Source organism: Epinephelus moara, chromosome 5 (genome assembly GCF_006386435.1).
Source record: "Epinephelus moara isolate mb chromosome 5, YSFRI_EMoa_1.0, whole genome shotgun sequence".
Classification (NCBI taxonomy): Eukaryota; Metazoa; Chordata; class Actinopteri; order Perciformes; family Serranidae; genus Epinephelus; species Epinephelus moara.
In genome coordinates, this window is record NC_065510.1 from 14,666,888 (window position 1) to 14,688,081 (window position 21,194).

A 21,194-nucleotide genomic window follows, 5' to 3' on the forward strand; every position below is an offset into this window, starting at 1 on the left:
TTCTATAAATTAAAAACTGGGACACTCTGTTTTCATAGTTGAATTTTTTTCATTAATAGTTGATGAGGATGAAAGGGTGTCAGTTTCATAATTATTTAATGCATTTGACCAGTGTGTTGGAAAATTAACGGTTTTAAATATCGTCTGCTAAAGCCTTTTTAAATAATTACTGTTTTAGTATGTTGTACATTTGGTTTAAAGATTTCTACGGGTTAGTAGTGGTTAGCATCATTGGGTTTTGAGGGTTCCTGGTTTGAACCTGGGTGGAGGAGCCCTTCTGTTTGGAGTTTACATGCTCTCCTCTTGTAAGGTTTTCTCCGGGTACTCTGGCTTCCTCCCACAATCCAAAGACATGCAGGTTAACTGGTGACTCTAAATTGCCCGTAGGTGTGAATGTGAGCGTGAATCGTTGTCAGTCTCTACAGTATGTGTCAGCCCTGTGATAGTCTGGTGACATGTCCAGGGTGTACCCTGCCCCCAGCCACACTATTTGTGAATGAGGCCCAATGTGACCCATACAAAAGTGTTCCCTCTCAAGCACTAAGCGCTGCATTCTGTGCAGCTTTCTCACTCTCAGAACAGCCTAATTAGGCCTAGGAGTTGATCTTGTACATTTGAGAAATATGAGATAAACTTGGGTTTTGGCTAACACTGTTTGTGAAATAATTTTTTTCACCCTGTCTCTCAGGGCTTCCACACATATGACCCACTAGAAATATGAGGCAGTACATTTATCCACAGATACTCTGCCCTCTGCCTGTATTTTCGACTTTTTATTTTATTTTGCTGTGTTTGGGATGTTCCTGGGCACAGCATGCAGGTGAGGTTGGGCCTCAAAACGTAGCTTCCACTTGTAAGTACATCCAAGTGGAAGCTACAAAAATCGCAGACACAGCACCGAAAAACACACAGCAGGAAGAAACGCCAAGCAGACAAAGCTTGTACCAACATGAGAGTGAATCTGGGGTAGGCTTTTGCTTTCATTTTTGCCAGCAAGCGTATTTACAAACAGTAACTGTCCCTTTAAATGATATCTTGATGTTTTGTGATGAAGGAGAAAACTCTGGTTTGGTTCTGTTGAATCTGAGTGCAGCTTTTGGCAGTGTAGACCCACAGTATCCTAATCAACAGACTCTAGGCAGTGGATGGGATCTTTGGTTCTCCTCCTACCTCTCTGATGGGACTCTCTCAGTTGCTGCTGGTAACCTCTGCCTGAGGAAGTGCTGTACTCCAGTCAGCTCCAGATCAAATGGAGCCAGCACCTCTTCTGGCTTCTCTGTATCCCTGCAGGCTCTCGCTCTGTCTCACTAAAAGAAGAAAATACACAGGGGGGTGAACTGCCCGCTCTCTGCTTAAAAAAAGGAAAAGACTGCTCAGTTAATGGTTAGTAAGACGTCATGGTCCAGAGGACTTGACTTGTGTCAGGGCTAAATTTGATGGGTTGCTTCTATTCCCTACCCATAATGCATCTGCTAAATTAAAATAAATCATGGGGGAGTGTGTTCAGGAATGAGATTGGCCGTTAATTTAAAGTGGTGTTTGTGTGCTTGTAGTGTGTGTTTATTTATTTTTTTTATATTTATGTGCAAGTACACATGTGGCCTGAGTGTTGTGGAGGAAGAAACATGATTTGAAACCCTGAGGATGCTGAAGAATAATATTAATCCATCATGGGTTGTGGGTGTGTGTTTGAGTGTGTGTACTGTTATCTCATCTATTATATCCAAATCTGGTGCTGACGTCTCACCATACATCTCCTCTGTTTACTCTCTATGTCTTGAGGTGCAGGACTTTATGCAGAACATTGTGCATTTTAAGAATGTCCCGATAAAGAGTTAATATTGATCAATACTGAGTGTTGATTGGGGTTTTGGTCACAAGGCGTTTTAGCAGATCTGAATCCAGAATCCAACGGAAACCTTTATTCTTCCTTGTGTAAGGAGGTTAAGTACAGTAGGAGGGTAGTAAGCTGCTTGGCTACCACTAAATAAGTGGTTACTTTTGTCACTTGTACTCAACAAGAACAGCTCTTCTCAAAGTCTCAGATGCTGTCTTGATGCATGGTGATGCAGTAGAATATTGCTTAGGCATTGGTGGATCTCAGTGCAGCTTCTGACACTGTAGACCACAGTATCCTAATCAACAGTGGGTGGGTACTGCTGGTACATGTATTGTGGTGTCCCTCAGTGTTCTGTCCTGGGTCTTGTGTTGTTTACCTCGTACATGCTTCCCCTTTGACAGATAACAAGTCACTTTAAAAGTATCTCCTATGACTGCTGCAGATGATATTCAGCTGTACTCCTTATTTAAGCCTCAAAATGTGGCAAAATTGTCTGTTTTACATAATGTCCTGAACTCTAAAAAGAGTGGATCCTAGAAGATCCTACAGCTTAAGTCAAGAGCGAGGAACAACCTTCAAACCCTGATCAGAGAAATCTTAAGCCCCTTTTTACACTGCCTCCTCAAGGTGAAAATTTCACACCCTTATACCGCCTTGTTGTTCTGTAGAAAAGGTACAATCATGAAATGGAAGGACAGAGTTGTGTCACCTTTAAGCCAGCATCGGAGGTAATAACAGCACCGAAGCAATGTCTGTATAAAAGGGACAGCTGGCAGGATGTGTGCAACCCACTGCCAGGAGATTTAAAAAGTAGCTGATGGCAGTTGTCGCCTAACTCAAAGACAAAGAACAGCGGCAGAAAAAGTCCACAAACTGGGAGAACAGTGAGGTCCGGTACTCTTTACCCTCCGAGCAGAGGACACGATCAACCACCATATAACAGGAACAGTAAATGATTGTTATTGCCATGTTTATGCCAGCGCATATGTTAAATGTCACACTAGAGGCTGGCACTGCTATGTTACATGTCACACCTGTCACGCCTCATTTGCTTCTGTAGTGCCGGCGTGCTGTCTGTGATCACACGCTGGAGTGGCATGATGCCTCCGTTTTTTGGTTCTGAGTGAAAGAAGCAATGGCAGCATGAAGAAGGGACTTCGTAGCGGCCCTACAGCGTGATGTCTGTGTGGAAAGGGCTCTAAAGACCAGCTGGTGATGTAGAGCTGCAGTCGATCTCTAATGTAAGCTGGTACCTGACCATGCAGAGCCACACCTGTTTGATGAGCTGGTCAAAAGCTTTACAGCAGCTTTTTGGACGTCTTAAGCGATACGAGGATGTTTTGCTAAGACAGGTGAAGCACAAGGGAAGGACAAATGTCAAGATGGGACTGACTTAAGCTTGAATAATAATCACAGCTTGAGATACAATTAATTTTGAGACGTTTGTCGGCTGTAAAAAACAGGAACGAATCAAACACTTAACACTCGATCAAGAGTCAATGCCTGGTCCAGAATGACACCTTGATTTCACTGGGAAGATTCATCAGACGATAGAGAACCGAGACTATCCATTACTGTAGAAACAAGGCTGGCTGGAGCAGAAAGAAGAATGTCTGTTTTGTCATTGTAAAGGGCCAGTCACACCAAGAACGATAATTCTAACTCTAGTGCATGTCACAGTCCACACCACAACTACAAGGACAACAGTGGCGTCCATATTGTTTGGATCACTTTAAGAGGGATTTGATGAACGACAAACACTGACAGCAAATGAAAATCCATCTAAATTTATACGGCAGCGTGACATTGTGAAGAGAATCATCTTTGAGGTTGAAAAAAACGCACCCCTGTTTAATAAAACAAAGACTTCATAAAGATGCTATCAAGAAGAAAGGAAACTGGGCTCCTCCTCACAATCAGTGGTAGGTGTTTTGTTATTGCTAAGCTGCAGACACAGCGGGAGTGCGCAGCGCGTGATTGGCGCCACTGTTTAGAGACCATTATCATTCATCAGTGTTATTGCTCACATCGTATAGTTATTGTTCCTTGTGTGGACGGCCCTTTAAAACTAAAGGAGACTGTGCTTTTGAGGTTGTGGCTGTTGAACTTATGAACTCTGTAAGATCTTTGGACTGTAGACAACAAAGGCTGTTGGAGATTATTTTTTGTATTTCTATTTTATGTTGTTCCTGACTCCTGTTAAGTCTGTTGCCTTAGTTTTATTGGGAAGCACTTGATGTTCTGCACTTAGGTGCTTTATAAATAAACTGACTTCCTCTCCTGCTGCAGGTTTTCTCTTTTCTCTTTCCTCACTGATTTCCCATCTCTTTCCATCTTGTGCTGATCCTCTCCACTGTCCAGGAGTTATGAAGCATCTCTCCTCCCCTCCCAGTCTCCCACCTCTGTCTTCCTCCTCCCAGTCATCTGTCCGTTCCACTCCGTCTGCCGCGAGCAGGAGACAGGCGACAGACTCACTCAGCCTTAATGGATAAGCTGCTCCATTCCCTTCACTATAAGGATCAATAGCACTCACTGGAGACCGCACGGCACAACACGAGCGGTGCACAGCGCTGGCGTGGACTGGGTTAAACGCTTTAAGTGTGTCAGAGTGGTGAGGAGTGGTCAGCCGAGCGTGTGGCCTGTGGGAGGTTTTATGTGTACATGTATGTGCTCTCATGTGTGAGCATTTATCGATCCGTCTGAAACGGAGCGGTTGTACGCTTCAGGTAATTATATCTCAAAATGCTCGCGTTCAGGAGACACGGTGGCAAGACAAAAGTTGAGTGTTTATTCCGGGACTAATTTGGTCGTGCTTGTTGTGTGCAGCCGCTTTGTTGTTATCAGGTTATTTCAGTGCACCTCCCGTCTGTGTTCTACAGTCTCTGCTCTATTTTCTCCCTCACCATCATCTTACATGGATGCACTCATTCACCCACCGATCCACCCACCCGATGCAGTGTCTGACTCACTTGAGCCTCCTCACACACTTACTCACAGGGTGTTGTCAAGGTGGGGTTCGGGCTTGCTACAGTAATAGCTTTGGGAGGGCCGGACTGTACATGAGTGTGATGAATAGAGCGGGCTGGGACAGCTGTATCTACCAGGGTGATGAAATGTGTCCACTTCATCACTTCCTGGAAAAGGAGGAAGGAGATGAGGCTGATGAGGAGGATCCTTAGAGAGATGAGGAGGTCAGAAACAGGGGAGCACAAGGCGCAAGACTATATACAAGGCAGCTGATGCAATATATTGAAAATTAGGATAAAGTGTAGAAGGTGAAGTAGCCTTAGTGCCATTTTTTATGACTGAATCAAACCGAGACGTCTTATTTCGTATACTGTCTCTATGAAATCTCATTAAATGACTCATGCCTTGACAATAGCCAGCTCCTCTCCTGCTCTACCTTGTAAGATTGAATTTTCTGACTATGATCTGATTAGAAAAAGGAGCCACGTGCCTCGCAGTGCAGCACAGGGAACTATCCCATCAATCAAAGCTCACAGAGAGCACACAGACCTTGAGCACATCCCACCACCAGACACAGTTTCCTCTCCCCTCAGCCTGCGTTTGAGGGATACCGACCCCTGTCTGCGGAGCACAGCACTGCAGCTCAGTGGGAAGTGAGACTCCAATCTGATGTCACTCTTGTGCAATCAGTTGCTGCTTTTTGAAGCCGAGCGCCCTTGATGTTTAATGTATTTTGAGTGGACCCTTCAGCAGGATCTCTGGTCTTTTTGTTTGCTTTCTGATGTCCTGCAGAAGCAAAAACTACAAAAACATAGATATTTCTCTCCTGCAGTACAAAAGGCTGATATCAAAGGACTGACTTCATCATAACAGCTTCATGACATTTTTATGTGTCAAAACGCAGACATTGTGTGCACACATTTACACAGTTGGAGACATTTTTTAGGCGCTTTCATACACATGGGAACCGCCCAGTTCTTCTTTTTAGTGTTATAACCTCTGGTTCAGTGGTTCCCAACCTGTGGGTTCAGGCCCCCGCAAGGAGACGTGGGTGAATCTGAGGGGTGAACACATGATTGTTGGGGTAGAGTTTAAGAAGAATGTTCTGCTATGTTTATTTTTCCGATTTTTTTTTCCTAATCTTAGCGTCTTTCTTAGAAAATACTGTGTAGTTTTATTTCTCCATATCTCTCTCTCTGAAATGATCTAAATAAAATGTTTGTCTGTTCTGTTTAAGTCCTTCCTTTAACATATTTGCTAGTTAAGAACACTTTAAGGTTCACTTTCCAAGCCTCTCCGTGTGTGACATCGACGCCAAAAGCACCCTTAACTGTGTTTATGAGACACACAAAGCTTCCAGCTAACTCCAGTGCAACCCCATCTGCAGCAATACATGATGCTTAGAGCAACTGACGTAGTATAAAGAGTGAAAAAGTCTGCGTATGGTGAGAGGGAGGGGAGGTAAATGGGTCAAACAAAACCAGACTTTCACTCAGGAGAGTTTGTGTCCCATGTGAAACCAAAAGTTAGTGTTTTTTTTAAGGTAACGTTGTGTCATTTGTGTACCAACGTCCCGAGTCAAACCAAAAGTCACCATTGTTTGAATGTAACGTTTAGTAATTTACAGACAGTTGTTGCGCACTGACGTCAGTCAAGTGATGCATTTAGGGTGATGTTCTTATTTTAACCCAGAACATGATTTCTTTTCTAAACCTAACCACCCTTTTATTTTGTCTAACCGCAACTGTTTCACACATTAACCAGGTGTTACATTGTGTTTAAGCTGTGCATTGCATAGATACACTAAAGGGAGCCCTGTGCATCACTATTACGCCTCTTCCACCAAATTAGCCCTGATTCTTGACCCGGTTCTTCTCAGGATCCTTGGAAACATGGTTCTAACAAGGGAACCAGCCTACCTTTCTAGAAGTTTTGTGCGGAACCATCATAATCAAGGATGTGTCATCAATGGAGGGTGTTGCAGAGTGCACACAAGAAATAACAGTAGTAGTGAATCGGCGCTGATTACACTGATTATCTGCAAACTTTAGTTGTTATTAGAGATATTTGTTTTTACCCAAAAACCAAGCATGAACCAATTGTTACTAAGACCACTGCTCAAGCTTTTTTCCAGTGATTTCTTCTTTGACTTATCCATCCTCTCTTTCCAGCCTGTAGAATATGACACAACCACTGATGTTATCACAGTTCACACTTCAGGTCAAGGAAAACCTGCAATTTTTGGTTCCAGGAGAGAACCAACTTTTGTGGTTCTGAACCAGTTTATATTTGGTCGTTCAAAATTAGGTGCAGGTATTGGAACAGAACTGGTTCCATGTTGGTGTTAAAGGGGTTTGTGAGATGTCTAGGGTCATGATATGAGAAGAGGTTGAAACAGACCTTAATAACACTTCTGATTTACTGTATGGAGAGACAGACTGCTGTGTCAGAAATGATCTGCTTCATCCTTCCGATTGTAGTCTAGAATCAGAGGGGAGACTCCTTTACTGCTCCATGGGTTTGGTGCCTTACTTAAGGGCACCTTGGCAGTGCCCAGAAGGTGAGCTTGCGCCTCTCCAGCCACCAGTCCACACTCTGTACTTTGTGCATGCAGGACGTGAACCAGCGATCCTTGGCTTCCAAGCCAAGTACCCACGGACTGAGCTACTGCCGCCATTATAGCTAATGTCAGGGCTATAACCCCTGTGTCCCTGTATCCAGGTGGTGGGGGTAAACACACCTCGGGAACTCTGCTTGGCTCCACACCTCAAACCGAACATTCACTGTTATATTCATGGCTAACCTGACTCCTGCCTGTCCTTAACATAGACATGCCCTATCTCACTCCCATCACGCCTCGGGGTGCTCTTAATGAGGCTGCAATACTCAGCTGCATCCTTTGGACCGAGACCAAGCTGTGCCCAGGTGACCAGTGTGATGTGTTGTTAAAGGATGAACTTGAAAATGTGATGCACTGCATTTGCATCAGACTAATGACAAAAAGTAAGAAATCACAGGTTTCCATCAAGCTACATTATCTCCGTTTCTACTCTCTGGTAACTCTCCACATGGTGGCGCACTTCACAATACAAACAGCTGTAAATGGAGTTCTCTGCACCCCTCAGCTGCTGTATCCAGTTCAGCCTCTGGTCTAATCTGTTGTCCACTCAGAAACCTCCCCAGGGTTTCCCCTCCTCTATAAATGTATCCACTGTCTGACCAGCTTCTCAAGCATTTCTCTGAGTCTTTTTCTGTCTTTCTCTCTCTATTTATGTCCATTTTGGCGCCCCGCTCTTCCTGTGTGAGATCTATTTCCACTGGATGGAATTTCTCTCCAAAGCTAGACTCCCCTTTCCCTTTTTGTGAGACATGATTTTCTTCCTCTCTTAGTTAGTAATTTTTTTCTCCAACATCTTGCATTTTTATCGAGTCAATTTGCATGGGACGTGGGCCGTGATTTGTTTTATCTGTCTGGGCCGTGGTATAGCAATCATATAACTATCAGCCTAAATGGCATTATCTGTCCTCTGCAGACCATAACAGTGACAAATTTCTCTATTAATATGCGCATACCACATTTCAGCCATGATGAAAATATTGGCCACTGCCCCCATAGGCTACCATAGTGCGAGACACGGGTGATGTTATCATCATTCATCATGCCCCCTCACAACCCTCCCCATGAATAACAATAGGGATCGACCTTGGCTTGTGCCTGGAGGAGAGAGATGCTGCAAGATTATCAGATTATTACTGGGATAAGTCATGAACTCGTGTGATTGGTCAGCTTTTGGGCTCTTTAAGGGGATTGCCTAAGAGCGGGGTTTTTCCTGGTGAGGGGGTGAAGACAGGTTGGGTGTTTTTGGCCTAATTAGGAATAAGTGAGTGGTATTGTGTTTGTGTTACTGAGTGAGGGGGAGTATTGTGACATAACTGTGTCCAGCTCAGTTACTGATATTGACTGGAAGCTTATATTTAAAGAGAGAATATGTAACTTTTGAAAGAAGAAATAACGTTCTTCCTCTTCCTCCACAAGCACTAAAACACACCCCTGGACCAATCTGTAGTTTGAGCAACAGCCTGACAGCCAGGTCGAGAAATAGGCGATGTCATGAAAAACAAAAGGCAAACACTGACTCCTAAGTTTGTTGTATACATGCTCATTCATGAGTAAACAGTAGAAAATCCTTTGACTAAGACCTCTAGTCAGCTGACCACTGAGCTGACCTGGCTGACCCTAATGAACACCACATGGCCTACCTCAATATGCTCTCTCACATCTGTGTTTGGTTGACAATCAATGTCTAGAGGTTGAAGTTCTGGAACTGATAAGAAGTGCATGAAAGCGTTCCTGCTTCATGGAGACGTAGTCAGTAAATAGGCGAGAAATAGGCAACACAGTAACAGAGTCTTGGTTTATATTTGTACAGCACTACCTAGTTTTAATGTTTAACAGAGTTTGGACGGAGTTTGAACAGAGGGAGAGAAGAGTGGTTCCCTCAATCTGCTTCTGTACTCTTAAGTGTCCGTGAAGGCAGCTGGCTACATACAGTGTTGTGGCGAAAAGTCTGGCTAAGCTAGACTAGCAGTGAGCATACAAAAATGAGGAAGTGCGATCTGTGTTAGATTAATATTGTAATCCAAAAGTAAAATATAAACCAGGTGTCCTCTTGAAGAATATCTTTTTACCTTTGTTCAAGGTTTACATTTTATCACTGCCTTGTGGCACTGTTACATTATATACTGTAGCTGTAGCCGTCTTGCTACCTCTGTGAGTTCTCCAGCACAGACGAACAGATTCAGCACTCTGTCTATATGCAATACTTTTATTGACTACTGCCCAACATGTGCCTATGACTGCCCGGCTCCTCCAGCACATGTCTCCCAGTCCGTTCAAACTCAGGCTGTGTCCTTCTCCTTTGTCTGGCTGCAGTCCTCTGAGGGCCAGCACACTACTGCATTAAAAAGGGAGAGATGTAATCAGAACAAACCAGCAGCAGCTGTGTCAATCAACTCACCTGTACTGCTCTCATGAGCCACCCCTCCACACCTCTCCCCTGCAGCTGACCACTAACCACACCCACCTCCACAACAGTGTATGTTGTTTTTACTGCAGTCTACACAGACTAAAATGTATCTGTGTCCCATTGTAGATATGGATAGTTTGCAGCGACTGCACGTGCACATATTTAATGAAGTAAAAAATCTATCAACTGCACACTTCTGTGTCAGGTATATCAGGGCCTTGACGCTCCTCAAAAGGGGAGGAAAACTGTGTGTATTTATTTGTTTAAAAATATTCCTCAGCTGCCAATATTTTTGTATATCTGCAACCTCCGCATGTCTCTGTGTGTACAATAAGTGTGTCCGCACTGTGTGTACAGGAGAGTGTTGAGGTTAATTGATTCCTTGAACCCCATCTGGAGTGCTAATGCCCACAGTGAGCTTTAGCCTTGTCACAGCCATACAGGCTAGAAGACAGGGGACGGCTGAGGGTAATTTGGGGCTCTTGTGGGACTTAGTAGGTGGGAGGGTTAGGGCTGAAGTCCGGATTTGGCGACTCTGAGGGATGAAATGGGGTGTGTAGTTCAGGGACGAGGCGAAGGAGGGAGAGGGAGGAAGGGAGAGAAAAAGGCTAAGGCGATAATCTCGGGAAGTGTTTATTTACTGGTCTTGAAGGCTAGCCTAGCGGGGGGCCATTAAGAGCCATTAACTTGCAGCCATATGCTAATACTTGTAAACACATTGATTAGCCTTTTATCTGCCAACACACTCATATGCGCTTAATGAGTAAATCCATTTCCTTCATGGACCAGTTTTTAAGTTGATTTACAATTTTAAACCACTGAAAGTTTCTATAAAGATTGTAGCTGGAGTTTGTTGTTGTTCACAAACAAATCTAACCATAATAACACTGCCAGACTTGCAAGGAACTGTAATGGGATCCAAACACTCAAGACTACTCAAACCCCACTGGCCCGGAGCGATCGGGAAGAGAAAGTGTAAATATTTTTATCATTATGTCCTGCTGTTAAATACAGTATTTTGGACTTGTTTGGGTTTTCTTTGAGCAACAAAATTCTAATCAAAATTAAGTTTTCCCACTTCTCCAAGCCGATCGAAGCAATTTTAGCATGCAAGAGGGATTGAGTCATACAGTATTTGCAAAACACAAATGGTAAGTTCATGCATTTATTTCTCTGTCTCTGGATAAAACCTGAACTATGGGAGCTATTATATGATCATAGCTGGTGATTTTCTTTCATTCACCCTTAAAAGCCAACATAATCCTCGCTCAGATACACTCCCATGTGCTGTAGATAACAGACGAGAAATAGGTGATGTCATGAAAAACAAAAGGCAAAAGAACTGCCATTCATGAGCAAACAGTTGACTAACATCTCTGTAGTCAGCTGACCGCTGAGCTGACCTCCCTGACCCTAATGTACACCACATGGTCCGCCTCACCGTACTCTCCCACATCTGTTCTTGCTTGACAGTCAATGTCTAGAGGTTGAAGCACTGGAACTGATAAGACGTGCATGCAGGCACTCCTGCTTCATGGAGCTGTGGTCAGAGAATACACTGTGACGAAATGTCAGTGTGTGATGAAAAGTGTGACGAAGTGTGTGTGTGTGTGTTTTCAACAGGCCCATCTGTTGATGTTTTTGTTCAGGATATACATACCTGTCTTTACTATGTCTGACAGATTTATACACACACTAACATGGACGTCATTTGGTTGCTTAGCATGGACTTTAGACTGAGTGTCACTAAGACATTTAGATGGCCGTCATATCAGTGACCAGGGCCTAGATCTGAGTACAACAAGTGTGAACACCAACTGTACTAAAACACGAAAGTGGACAGCTATTAACGGGACTACAAGGAGTTTTCAACAGTCTTAATTGACTAGTCTTAACTCTGCCAGTCTCATGCTCTTGTTTCTAGTCACTTTTATTAATGCAATGGCTTTGCTCCTCCTATAATAGATTCCCTGTCACCTTAAATCCCTGAGATCCTCTGCAGCTGTTCTTTTCCTAATGTCACTATAAAAACCTTTGGGGATGCTTCTTTTAGCTGCTACGCCCCCGAAAATATGGACCCCTTGTATCAAATATGAAATATCTTAATTGCACCATAAATTGTTTTTTTAAACTTAATTTCTAAAACGGGAGGAAAGGTGTGTGAATGTTAGTCGCATCACAGTAGATTCTTCTGGGCTCACATTTGGATCGTGCTAATGTGAGCATGTTAAATATCTCACCTCACCACCAGCAAATCACTTCAAGACTGTGAAATTCTCTCTGCTCTTCAAGCTGGAAGTGTACTTAAAATTGTAAAATCCAGCTTCTCTGCAAAAACAAACTGTCACTAGAGTCAGCGCAGCGTTTTTCTACAGGCTGTAAAATACGGCCTTGAGATTCCACCTAGCCACATAAAACACCCTTTTCTCCACCACAGCAGTATGTATTCTTCACGTCGCCTTTCACCCCCCGCTTCCTCCTCCCCGTACCTCGAGGAGACGTAGGAAAGAGAGCTGGCAGCCGGAGCTGGTTGCTCAGCCCCTCGAGGGAAGCGTTTGATTTCAGCCTCAGGGACTCAGGTCACTGGATGGAGTCTGGACCCTGTGTTTCTGCACTCCCTCCTCATCCTCCCACCCTCTCTCTACATGTTGCCCTCCCCTGCCCCTCCTTTGTGCCCTAATGCTTTGCAGATGCCTCCAAACCCATACCTCTGAAAATAAAGCCAAAAATAGTCAGCTGCACTCCCGCTGGCAAGTCCTAATGTGATGTTAAATGTTACTTGCTTAGCTAACAAGCTAAACATCTTTCTTCTGTTTTGCTTTGTTGCAGGATTAATGTCCCTTCTTGCTCAAAACTAGGTTAATGCTGCTGCTAATGAGCCGCTAGCTAGTTGTTAGCATGGCGAATGTGGCTGTGTGTTGAGTATTGTTTGCCTCCTGAGCTGTTCCAGTGGGATAATGCTTGGATGTCATGCAGGCATGTTGTTCTAAAGCCCTTTGTGAATGCTTTATGCTACACGTGATACAAGCTAACCTTTACTTTGACCTGCTTTCCATAACAACAGCAAAAGCACGTGCTATCGATCCAATCAGCAGTGTCAGGATTAACAAAAGGCTTCAACAGCTCTATCTTCTGCGACTGCATCGGATCATTTATCTACAACAATTAACCCTCACAGATTTAAATACGGGGCAGATTCAGTTTAGACACTCACTCGGAGGCTGAGTGATTTGTATAGACATCTCCAGTTGGACCAGAAACTGCTTACGCCTCTGCCTTTCTCTTGATTGGGACTTGTTTATAGAGCTTCGAGGTCGTATTTGCCTTTCAAACCATGCACAGCAGGAATAGCTTAACAGGCTCCCTGGGAGTTTGCTATAGCAAAGTACTTTTCATGCTGCTGCTGTTCTCCACCAAACAAAACTCATTCATTGGCCCCTGTCCTCACCTCCTTGATAAGTTACAACCAGCCATTTCCAGGTCCCACGCCTGCACCTATTGTATTGTCACTCCATGTAGATCATTTACCATTCTCTTGTTCAATTAACCCAGCAGGCATCCAGCATGCATATAAAAACTACCTCTGCAGTTCGGCTGATGGAGAGGAAATCCTTTTACACATTGGGTCACTTGTAGTTTGGTCATTTATACATAAACTATTAGCAAGCTTTTTTCTTTATTCAAACCAGATGTGTACCATTTCTGTACTGCTGAAAAAACAACATAAATAGCAGCGTGAAAAATGAATAAAATGTTGAATTATTTCATAACTGTTTGGTCTTCCATCCCTGTATTAGCCACCCAATTGCAAGAAAAAAAATGTGGCATTGTAGGTTTCTGCAAACCATGGATACATTTGCACGTTATTATGTAGCTAATTTGTTAAAACTTTACATTTCAACAACACTTTGGTTAACATGTGGTTAAGTTTAGGTGCAAAAAACACTTGGTAATGGTTAGGAAAAGATCATGTTTTGGCTTAAAATACGCACCTTTGGTAGGACAATCCTGGCTGGAATCATAGTGATGTCTTGGTACTATCCCTGTCGATAAGTCGCTATAAAACACCCACGTTTGGAGCCTAAAAAGCTAGCGGAAACACAGCCATGACTTGCTAAAATACAACTGGTTTTGTTGTTTGTTGGTGTCAAAGTGGTCTGCAGCTTGACAGGTGTCCCACCTAGGTGACACACTATTCACCATCACCTCCAAAATGACAAAGTAAGCTCATTTATTACGTCACGAAAGAAACATTGATATAATATGTATGAAACGCACAAATGTAACATATTTATGGTTTGCAGAAACATATCAACATTTCCTAGTGTTAGTAAACCAGACAGGCATCCAGGTTTATAAAGGGGTAAACAGCACTAGTTGTTGTTAGGGCTGTTAATGTTGGCCTCTTGCCCAGATGACCTGAATCCCTGCTTCTCTGTTAAGTCCTACAAGAGTGGACAAGAGCAAGTGTATACTAGTATTTTATGTTGGGAAATGAAATTAATGGCCGAGAGTAGTGAAAGTAATAGGATGTTTTCTGTTAAGGTGAGCTTCTGTGGCTGAGGAATTTCCTGTGTTTTATTCCAGAATTAGACCATCAATTTCAAGTGTTTGTTTTGTGACATTAAAGTAAGACTTAAAGCTCATCTATACTCCCTTTGTTTATGGAAACAGATATGTCAGGGCGTCGGTAGCGTAGTGGATAGTGCCGGCGCCCCATGTACAGAGGCGATGCCAGCAGCGGTCGCAGGTTCGACTCCGGCTTGCAACCCTTTGCTGCATGTAATAGTTTTACCTAGATTACAGATTCATTCCATTACCCCATTATTAAAATGCTTCCTTTGTGTTTTACAGTTGTGTCTCGGTTAAACTAGGCTTAATTTCCCCACCGATTTTCAGTGGTACTGCTCCGCTGAAGTTGTAAGTTTTTAGAAAACATGCACAAATACGGACAACATGAAAGCAAAGAATGGACTGAAGGCTCTGTCCGTGTCTGTATACGTACCTAACATAGACCACAAATAAGCCTTTACTGTAATTAAATCAAAGGTAGTACCTAATTTTAGACTTTAGTTTACCATATTTTTGACAATGACTTTGACAGAGACAGCTAAAGATGGAGAGTGGGCAACTTAAGAGTCCTTGGCAAATAGAAATGTGAACACAGCACTTAACGTTCCCTGGATATGTAAAACATTCCTTTGCGCCCCAACAGAGGATATCAGCATCTTTAATGCCACTGCGGCAAGCCCAGAGCGAAAAGGGCAAACATCCTGGCAAACAACCCTGCCAGCTCTGAGGCTTGGTCTGTCCACAACATACTTTCCACTGAGACGCATCCAGACACTCTGCAGTACAACTCATTGAAAGTTTTTGGCCATTGACTTGAATACTATCTGTTCCCCTGGTATTAGAGGTCATGTGTCCAGCATGGCTTGAGATGGATGGGGTGAGGCGAGGGGTTAAGTCCCGCTCCCTCTGCGTCCCACTTTGGTGACAATGAAGCATATTCTGGTTGCTAGCACGCAGCGATCATGGTGGAGATGTCGGTATAAAGGCTTTATTCATCTGCTGTGGCCGGTCACAAAGAGACGGACACATCAGATCACAGGGGAATGGATTGACGGGTAGAGAAAAAGACAGCGAGGACGAGCACAGTGACACTCAAGAATCCGGAGCTGTTGTATCTGAAATGAGACATGGTTTCTGCTCATGCGTGTGTGCTGCCTGCCCTTACGCTGTCTTCTTGTAGAGCACTTGTGTCAGGATGTCTCTTTATTAGCCTCAATGCGGTCGCAGCAAGAGCCAGGAGGAGGTTTTCATTAACCTCATACAGTGAGAGGGCACTACCTTGACTGCTGGCTACGCTGCCCTGAACACTATCTGCTCTCCTGGCACTGCAATATAAACTTCCAGGCCTATTTGCTCCGCATCATATCTGGCAAGATAAGAGGTCCCTCATTAATGAAATGGGCTGTTTCACAAGGGCCAGTGAGGTCAACTGTCCCAAGGAACGATGCTCCTGCAGCTGGGTAGTGATCCCGAATCTTATGGGAACACCTGTGATCGATTACACACATCGCCTGTTGGTGGGCAGATGCTCACTGACTTAGCATCGACACCAATATGTGTACATACACCTACTTGCCTCACACACATCCCTCTGTTACACTGAGATGTACCGACAGCCATTATCTGCAATCTGGTGCTCCTCTTGAAATGAGAGTCATGTTGTTATTAGTCATCCACAAAACACTTCACCTTCTGGTCGCTATATCCCTTGTTGCTGTCTGGGGGTTGATATCGCTGCCTATATGGTGGTTATTTTTAAATGACAGAGGGTATGGGAGAGAAGGTTCTAGTGGGATTCAGCTCTTCACTACAGCATCGTGCTTTGGTTTTATTGTGCTGCCTGTGTCTCATTTTCATCTGTACTGCGGCAGGATGACGTGGCTGAATTTGAGGTTAGATGAGGGTTTTGATTAGGCCTCGGGAAAGGACACATTGATTCTTAGTAGCATTAGAGAAAGAGGGCCAGAGGAAGGCAGAGAGGGAGGGAGACTTGGGTGTGACGACGGACAGATTGTCAGGTCTGCGTTTTTATAAATAGTGCAGGCTGTCTTCACCTGATCTCTCCTGCTTTCTATCTTTTTTAACTCAATTGCCACGCCGCCAGAGTCCGAAAGTCACTATAGACAAGGGCAGAAGCAGACACGCTCAGCACAGCAAACCTCACACACTGCTCTGTGTCACCCCCCATCTATAGCTTAGCCTTGTGGCATAATCCCATTAGAATCCATTAAGCAACTGATCCTCCTTCTTCTTAATGTGGGGAGAGGTCGCCTTCTTCTCTGACAGGGCAAGGAAGGGAGGGAGGAAAAGGAGTATAGGAAGAGGATGGTGGTGCTGCTTTGGAGTCACATGACTAATTTGTGTCTGTTGCGGGGAGTACGGGCAGCTGGCCAAAGTCATTCCTCCCTCCTCTCCATCCTTTACTCTCCGTCTCTCCCTCTCCCTCAAACACATGCGTTTCTTAGTGGTCTAAAGCCGATTGCATGCATGTTTTTTTTTTTACTTCCTTAGTGCAGTTACCAGTTTTTGCCGTGTAGTAGTGTCACAATCCATATGCGGTGACCACATGCTTTGTTGTTGACTGAGCGGCATCTGCTGTCACTAACCATGTCCCTCCTGTGTTGTTTCTCCCTCAGGGACTATGGCTCCAAGCGCAAGTCGGGTAAGTCCCTTGTTTTTCTTCACCTTCCTCTCCAACAGCTAACTCACCCTCTTTTCTCTATCAACTTGTTGCTCCTAATAGAGCCGCTCCTTTAGATCCAAAGGATGTTATGCTGCATGACGTATGACTCTTTAACTCTCTCTGGGACTTGTCTGTTATCCATGTGATATTAATGTGTGGTTTGTTTACTTGTCCCGCTGCGGGACGCTGACTTGCTGTCGACTTTGTTTTGGGGTGGGATCAAAAAGCTGTCAAGCCTTCTCCTCCTGGCCATAGATTTTCCTCGCAGTATAGGGTGGGGTTTCAGAATTGCCTGATGGTTCTTTGGGATGTCAAAACAGAGTCATTAGCCTATGTTTTCTTAAGAGAAAGTATTATTCTCTGATGTGGCAGTTTGAAGGATTGTTTGCTTCTGAGTCTTCAGCTGAAGTTCTAGGCGAAGCTTTTTGTATGACACATGTTTAGTATTCTTAATAATTCAATAGGGAAGATGGTTTTACAATAACAGAAATACATTTGAAGGTATGTGCTTGTAAGGGGCTTTGATTTCACCCTGGTCTGTTTGGTCTAATTTTCTGGGACTGAAGACCTGGCTGTAAATAGGGATGTCAACACACATGTTGGTCTATCTGTTAATTTCGCAACTCTGTAGTTTATTGCACAGTGCACCAACCCACTCTGGTGGGAGCATGCTAGGGGCACCACTCATTTAGCGATTGCCGCTTGTAATGTCGTCCCGCCCCAACAGTGTTGCTGTGAAAACATTGTGCCCACCCTCTGTTCTCCCAAGTCGTCCTGATGAGTAAGTGTCTCAATTTTGAACCGCAAAACCCCTTTTAGCATTGTTAACTATTATCACTGTTAGCTCTGTTAGCGCTGTTGGCAGCATCACCATGGCTAGTGGTGCTAACGTAGTTAACAATGCTTAAGGGGGTTTGCAGCTCAAAATAAAGACGCTTACTCACCAGGGGTTAGCAGGGGGGCTGGTGGCCACCGTGTTTCTCGAGCAACGCTGCCCTGCCACTGGGATGGTGTTACCAAATGAGCGGCGCCGCTAGCTCGCTCTCACCCAATCCAGGTGGTGTGCAGTGCTGAGCGGCCAAGGCTAACATACAGCGGAGACCAGGGGGAGGCCAGTGGGCCAAATGTTTCCACATATTAACACTATGGATGTATTAAAAGACCTCAATACAGCGTTGGAGGCAAGACCCTGTTTATTCCTCTGAAAGCTGCTCAGGATCAACTGCCGTGTATGAAATTTCCCAGGTGATCGGCGCTGTTTCCGCATCATTGGACCCATAGAGTAAACGCACTGGAGACTTCCACTGGCCAAGCCGGCTACTTCCGGTTTAGCCCTCTGCTAACTTGAAAGGGGATAAAATAATTTAGTCTTGTGGTTCTACTAGACTTTTCAAATGTTATCAGACCAGATGGATCAAGTCGAGATAGTGAAAAAAAACATGTATCCACTGATTTACAGATGTCTCTTTCCCGAGTTAGTCTATTGGAAAAAGTCTTTCTGGGCCCCATGGCATCATGTGATGGACTTAGAAGTTGTAATTCCATTTTTTGGGAGTCAGGTTAACCGTCTAGCTGCCAGCAAAGCCAACAGAAAATAAAATAGACAGCAAGACATTTACATCACAAAACATCAAGATTTCACTGCCTCTAAATAGATAGCGTTTGAAGTGCAATGCTAAAGCTCACTAAGTCACAGGAGTGCCAGCGTAAAAGAAAAGGCCTCATGTATTCGGGTCATTTTGCATTTCTTTTTCTTTAAAAATGAACCGTGTCGTTACAAGTTAATGGTTGTCGGGCTGTTGAAAGCAAAATTAACCGAAACTGACATCCATTATGTTAATACTTAAATTGGATGCTACACATACAATTCAGCATAACACAGAGTAAAAACATCCGACTATTGACAGGTCCCGAATCTGTTAAACTGTATCCCACATTTGAATTTTGTGGCACAGGCCAATAAAACCACTAAAAGACTATTCATCCACTTCTTCCTGTCAAGGATTTTTAGCCTCATTAGCCATCTTAGCAAACGTATGGCTCTTAGAGGGTATTAGCTGCAGTATAGCTGCTTAACAAAAGCATTGGTACATGTGAGTCATTAATATATGCATCTGGGAGCCCTGCGTGTTTATGGTTAGGTAGACTGAGGAAACTTAGGGAAATATCAGTCATACCTCTCATGAATTATTAAAGAAAAAATGCAGGAAATAGCTTGTGGTTAATGGAGAATATGATTCTCTTGCTACAGATGCCCTCAAAGACTCCTTTGTCGTTATATTTAAGTAGCTTAAAGGTTGTGTTGGGGAATGGAAATATCTTGAGATAGCTTTTGGTTATGGGCAGAAGCACAGCAATGCAAAACCTAGTTTGTTTGATGTGGCCCCTTGATTTTTACCTCATTCATAGTAGTTTTAAGTAATGTGACTTCCTTCAAGTAAACAACTCTTGAAATTGATTGTGAGTTTATTTTTGGACTGAGAGCACAGGAACTGTTTCACCCTCCTGCAGGGAATCAGTTTGTCGTAGTCCCAGAGGGAGCTCACTACCAATTCAATTACATCCACATTCCTTAAAGTGATTTGATTTCTTGGAAGCTGATTGCTGCTGCAGATAAGCCAGCTGGCATTTTTTTTTCTCTACTTCCCTTTAGTGTAGCGCATTATGCTTTGAAACAGGTGGTTTTCATACCTATTGTGTCAGCAAACCTAAGTCTTTGGGATGCTGCCCAGTTGGATGCCACCCCACTTACCCAGTGATCTCTGCTCCACCTGAGGTAACAGATTGAGTCTGTGTGGCAAGAGGTTGGCTATTTTTAAACCCTTGGACAGTTACATAACATCTGCATTATTTCTATGAATGGAAACTGAAGGAACATTGTCTCTTAATGAAGGGAAGGTGTCACATTCTTGAGGTGCCTTCTGCACATCATTTCTCCTATGGCTTATTCTTAAAATTGTTTTGTCAGCATTATGGAACAAATCTAATTTCCATACACCAAGTATGTCAGTATTTTTTTTTTTTTTTTTTTACATGTATTTGAAATTTAATTTTATTGGTATTATGTTTTTATATATAGGGGAGATTTCTTTTTACCTACCTATGTCATATTTTAAGGTAAACGACCTACATGTGTGTCTGCAATTACAAACCACTTATAGTTTTTCAATAGAGAAAACTATTTGTGAGGAATTAAACCAAAAATGAACGCTGTCTGATGCTACAAATAAAGCGCATGTCGGTCTTAATTGTAACAGAAGCTAAAAAATGGCAATAAGCAAATAGTTTTCATGGAAAATCAACAATATTTCAGTCAATTAACTGTTTATATGTTGATTTATACTAAGCATGGGATCAGATAACTTAATGATATTATTAAAACCTTACCGAATGTTGCAGTTGGAATATTCATGTCCTTCCTTGTGGACCCGCACATTGATTACACCTACACAGTTAGATAATCTAATTGATGGAAGTTGTAAAGACACCATACAACCCTAATCTGATTTAGAATATAAGTGAATGACATCTGACAGATCATAGACTGCGTGCGTTTTGGGGAGGCCATGTGAAATTGTGCACTGACCCCTGATAAGTCAAAAATGGAGCAACATTTTACGTCACTAAGCTTTTGAGTTTATGCTACAGTCACACAGTCCATTTATATTTGCAAGTTTTGTTGACAAAAAACAGACGTACAAGTCATATGTATTCAATATTATATAGATTCAAGTTAAGTCGTCGGCGGCAGGGTGATACAGTGGATAGCATTGTCTGCTTACAGGAAGAGGGTTCCTGGTTCAAACCCATGGTGGAGGCTTCAAACCCCAGGGTGTGTGGAGTTTGCATGTTCCTGTGTCAGTACTCCAGTTTCCTCCCACAGGCCAAAGACTCTATATTGCCTGTAGGTCTGAATGTGAGTGTGAATGGTTGTCTGTCTCTATGTGTCAGCCCTGTGATAGTCTGGTGACCTGTCCAGGGTGTACCCGCCTCTCGCCCAGTGTCAGCTGGGATAAACGCCAGCCCCTCTTTGACCTCTAACAGGATAAGTGGTTACAGAAAATGAATGAATGAATGAAAGTTTAGCAATCAAACTGTGCTCGCA

The 21,194-nt window shown here is 43.5% G+C and overlaps 1 protein-coding gene across 4 annotated transcripts in view; it reads left to right on the forward strand.

Annotated features, from left to right (window-relative positions):
• sh3pxd2aa (SH3 and PX domains 2Aa) overlaps positions 1-21,194 on the forward strand; it is a 151,277-nt gene that overhangs the window by 61,679 nt on the left and 68,404 nt on the right. For all 4 annotated transcript variants that reach the window (XM_050045236.1, XM_050045237.1, XM_050045238.1 and 1 more), the window contains exon 6: positions 17,043-17,068. In XM_050045236.1, the coding sequence (XP_049901193.1) occupies positions 17,043-17,068 (26 nt within the window). The remainder of the gene's footprint in view (positions 1-17,042; positions 17,069-21,194) is intronic.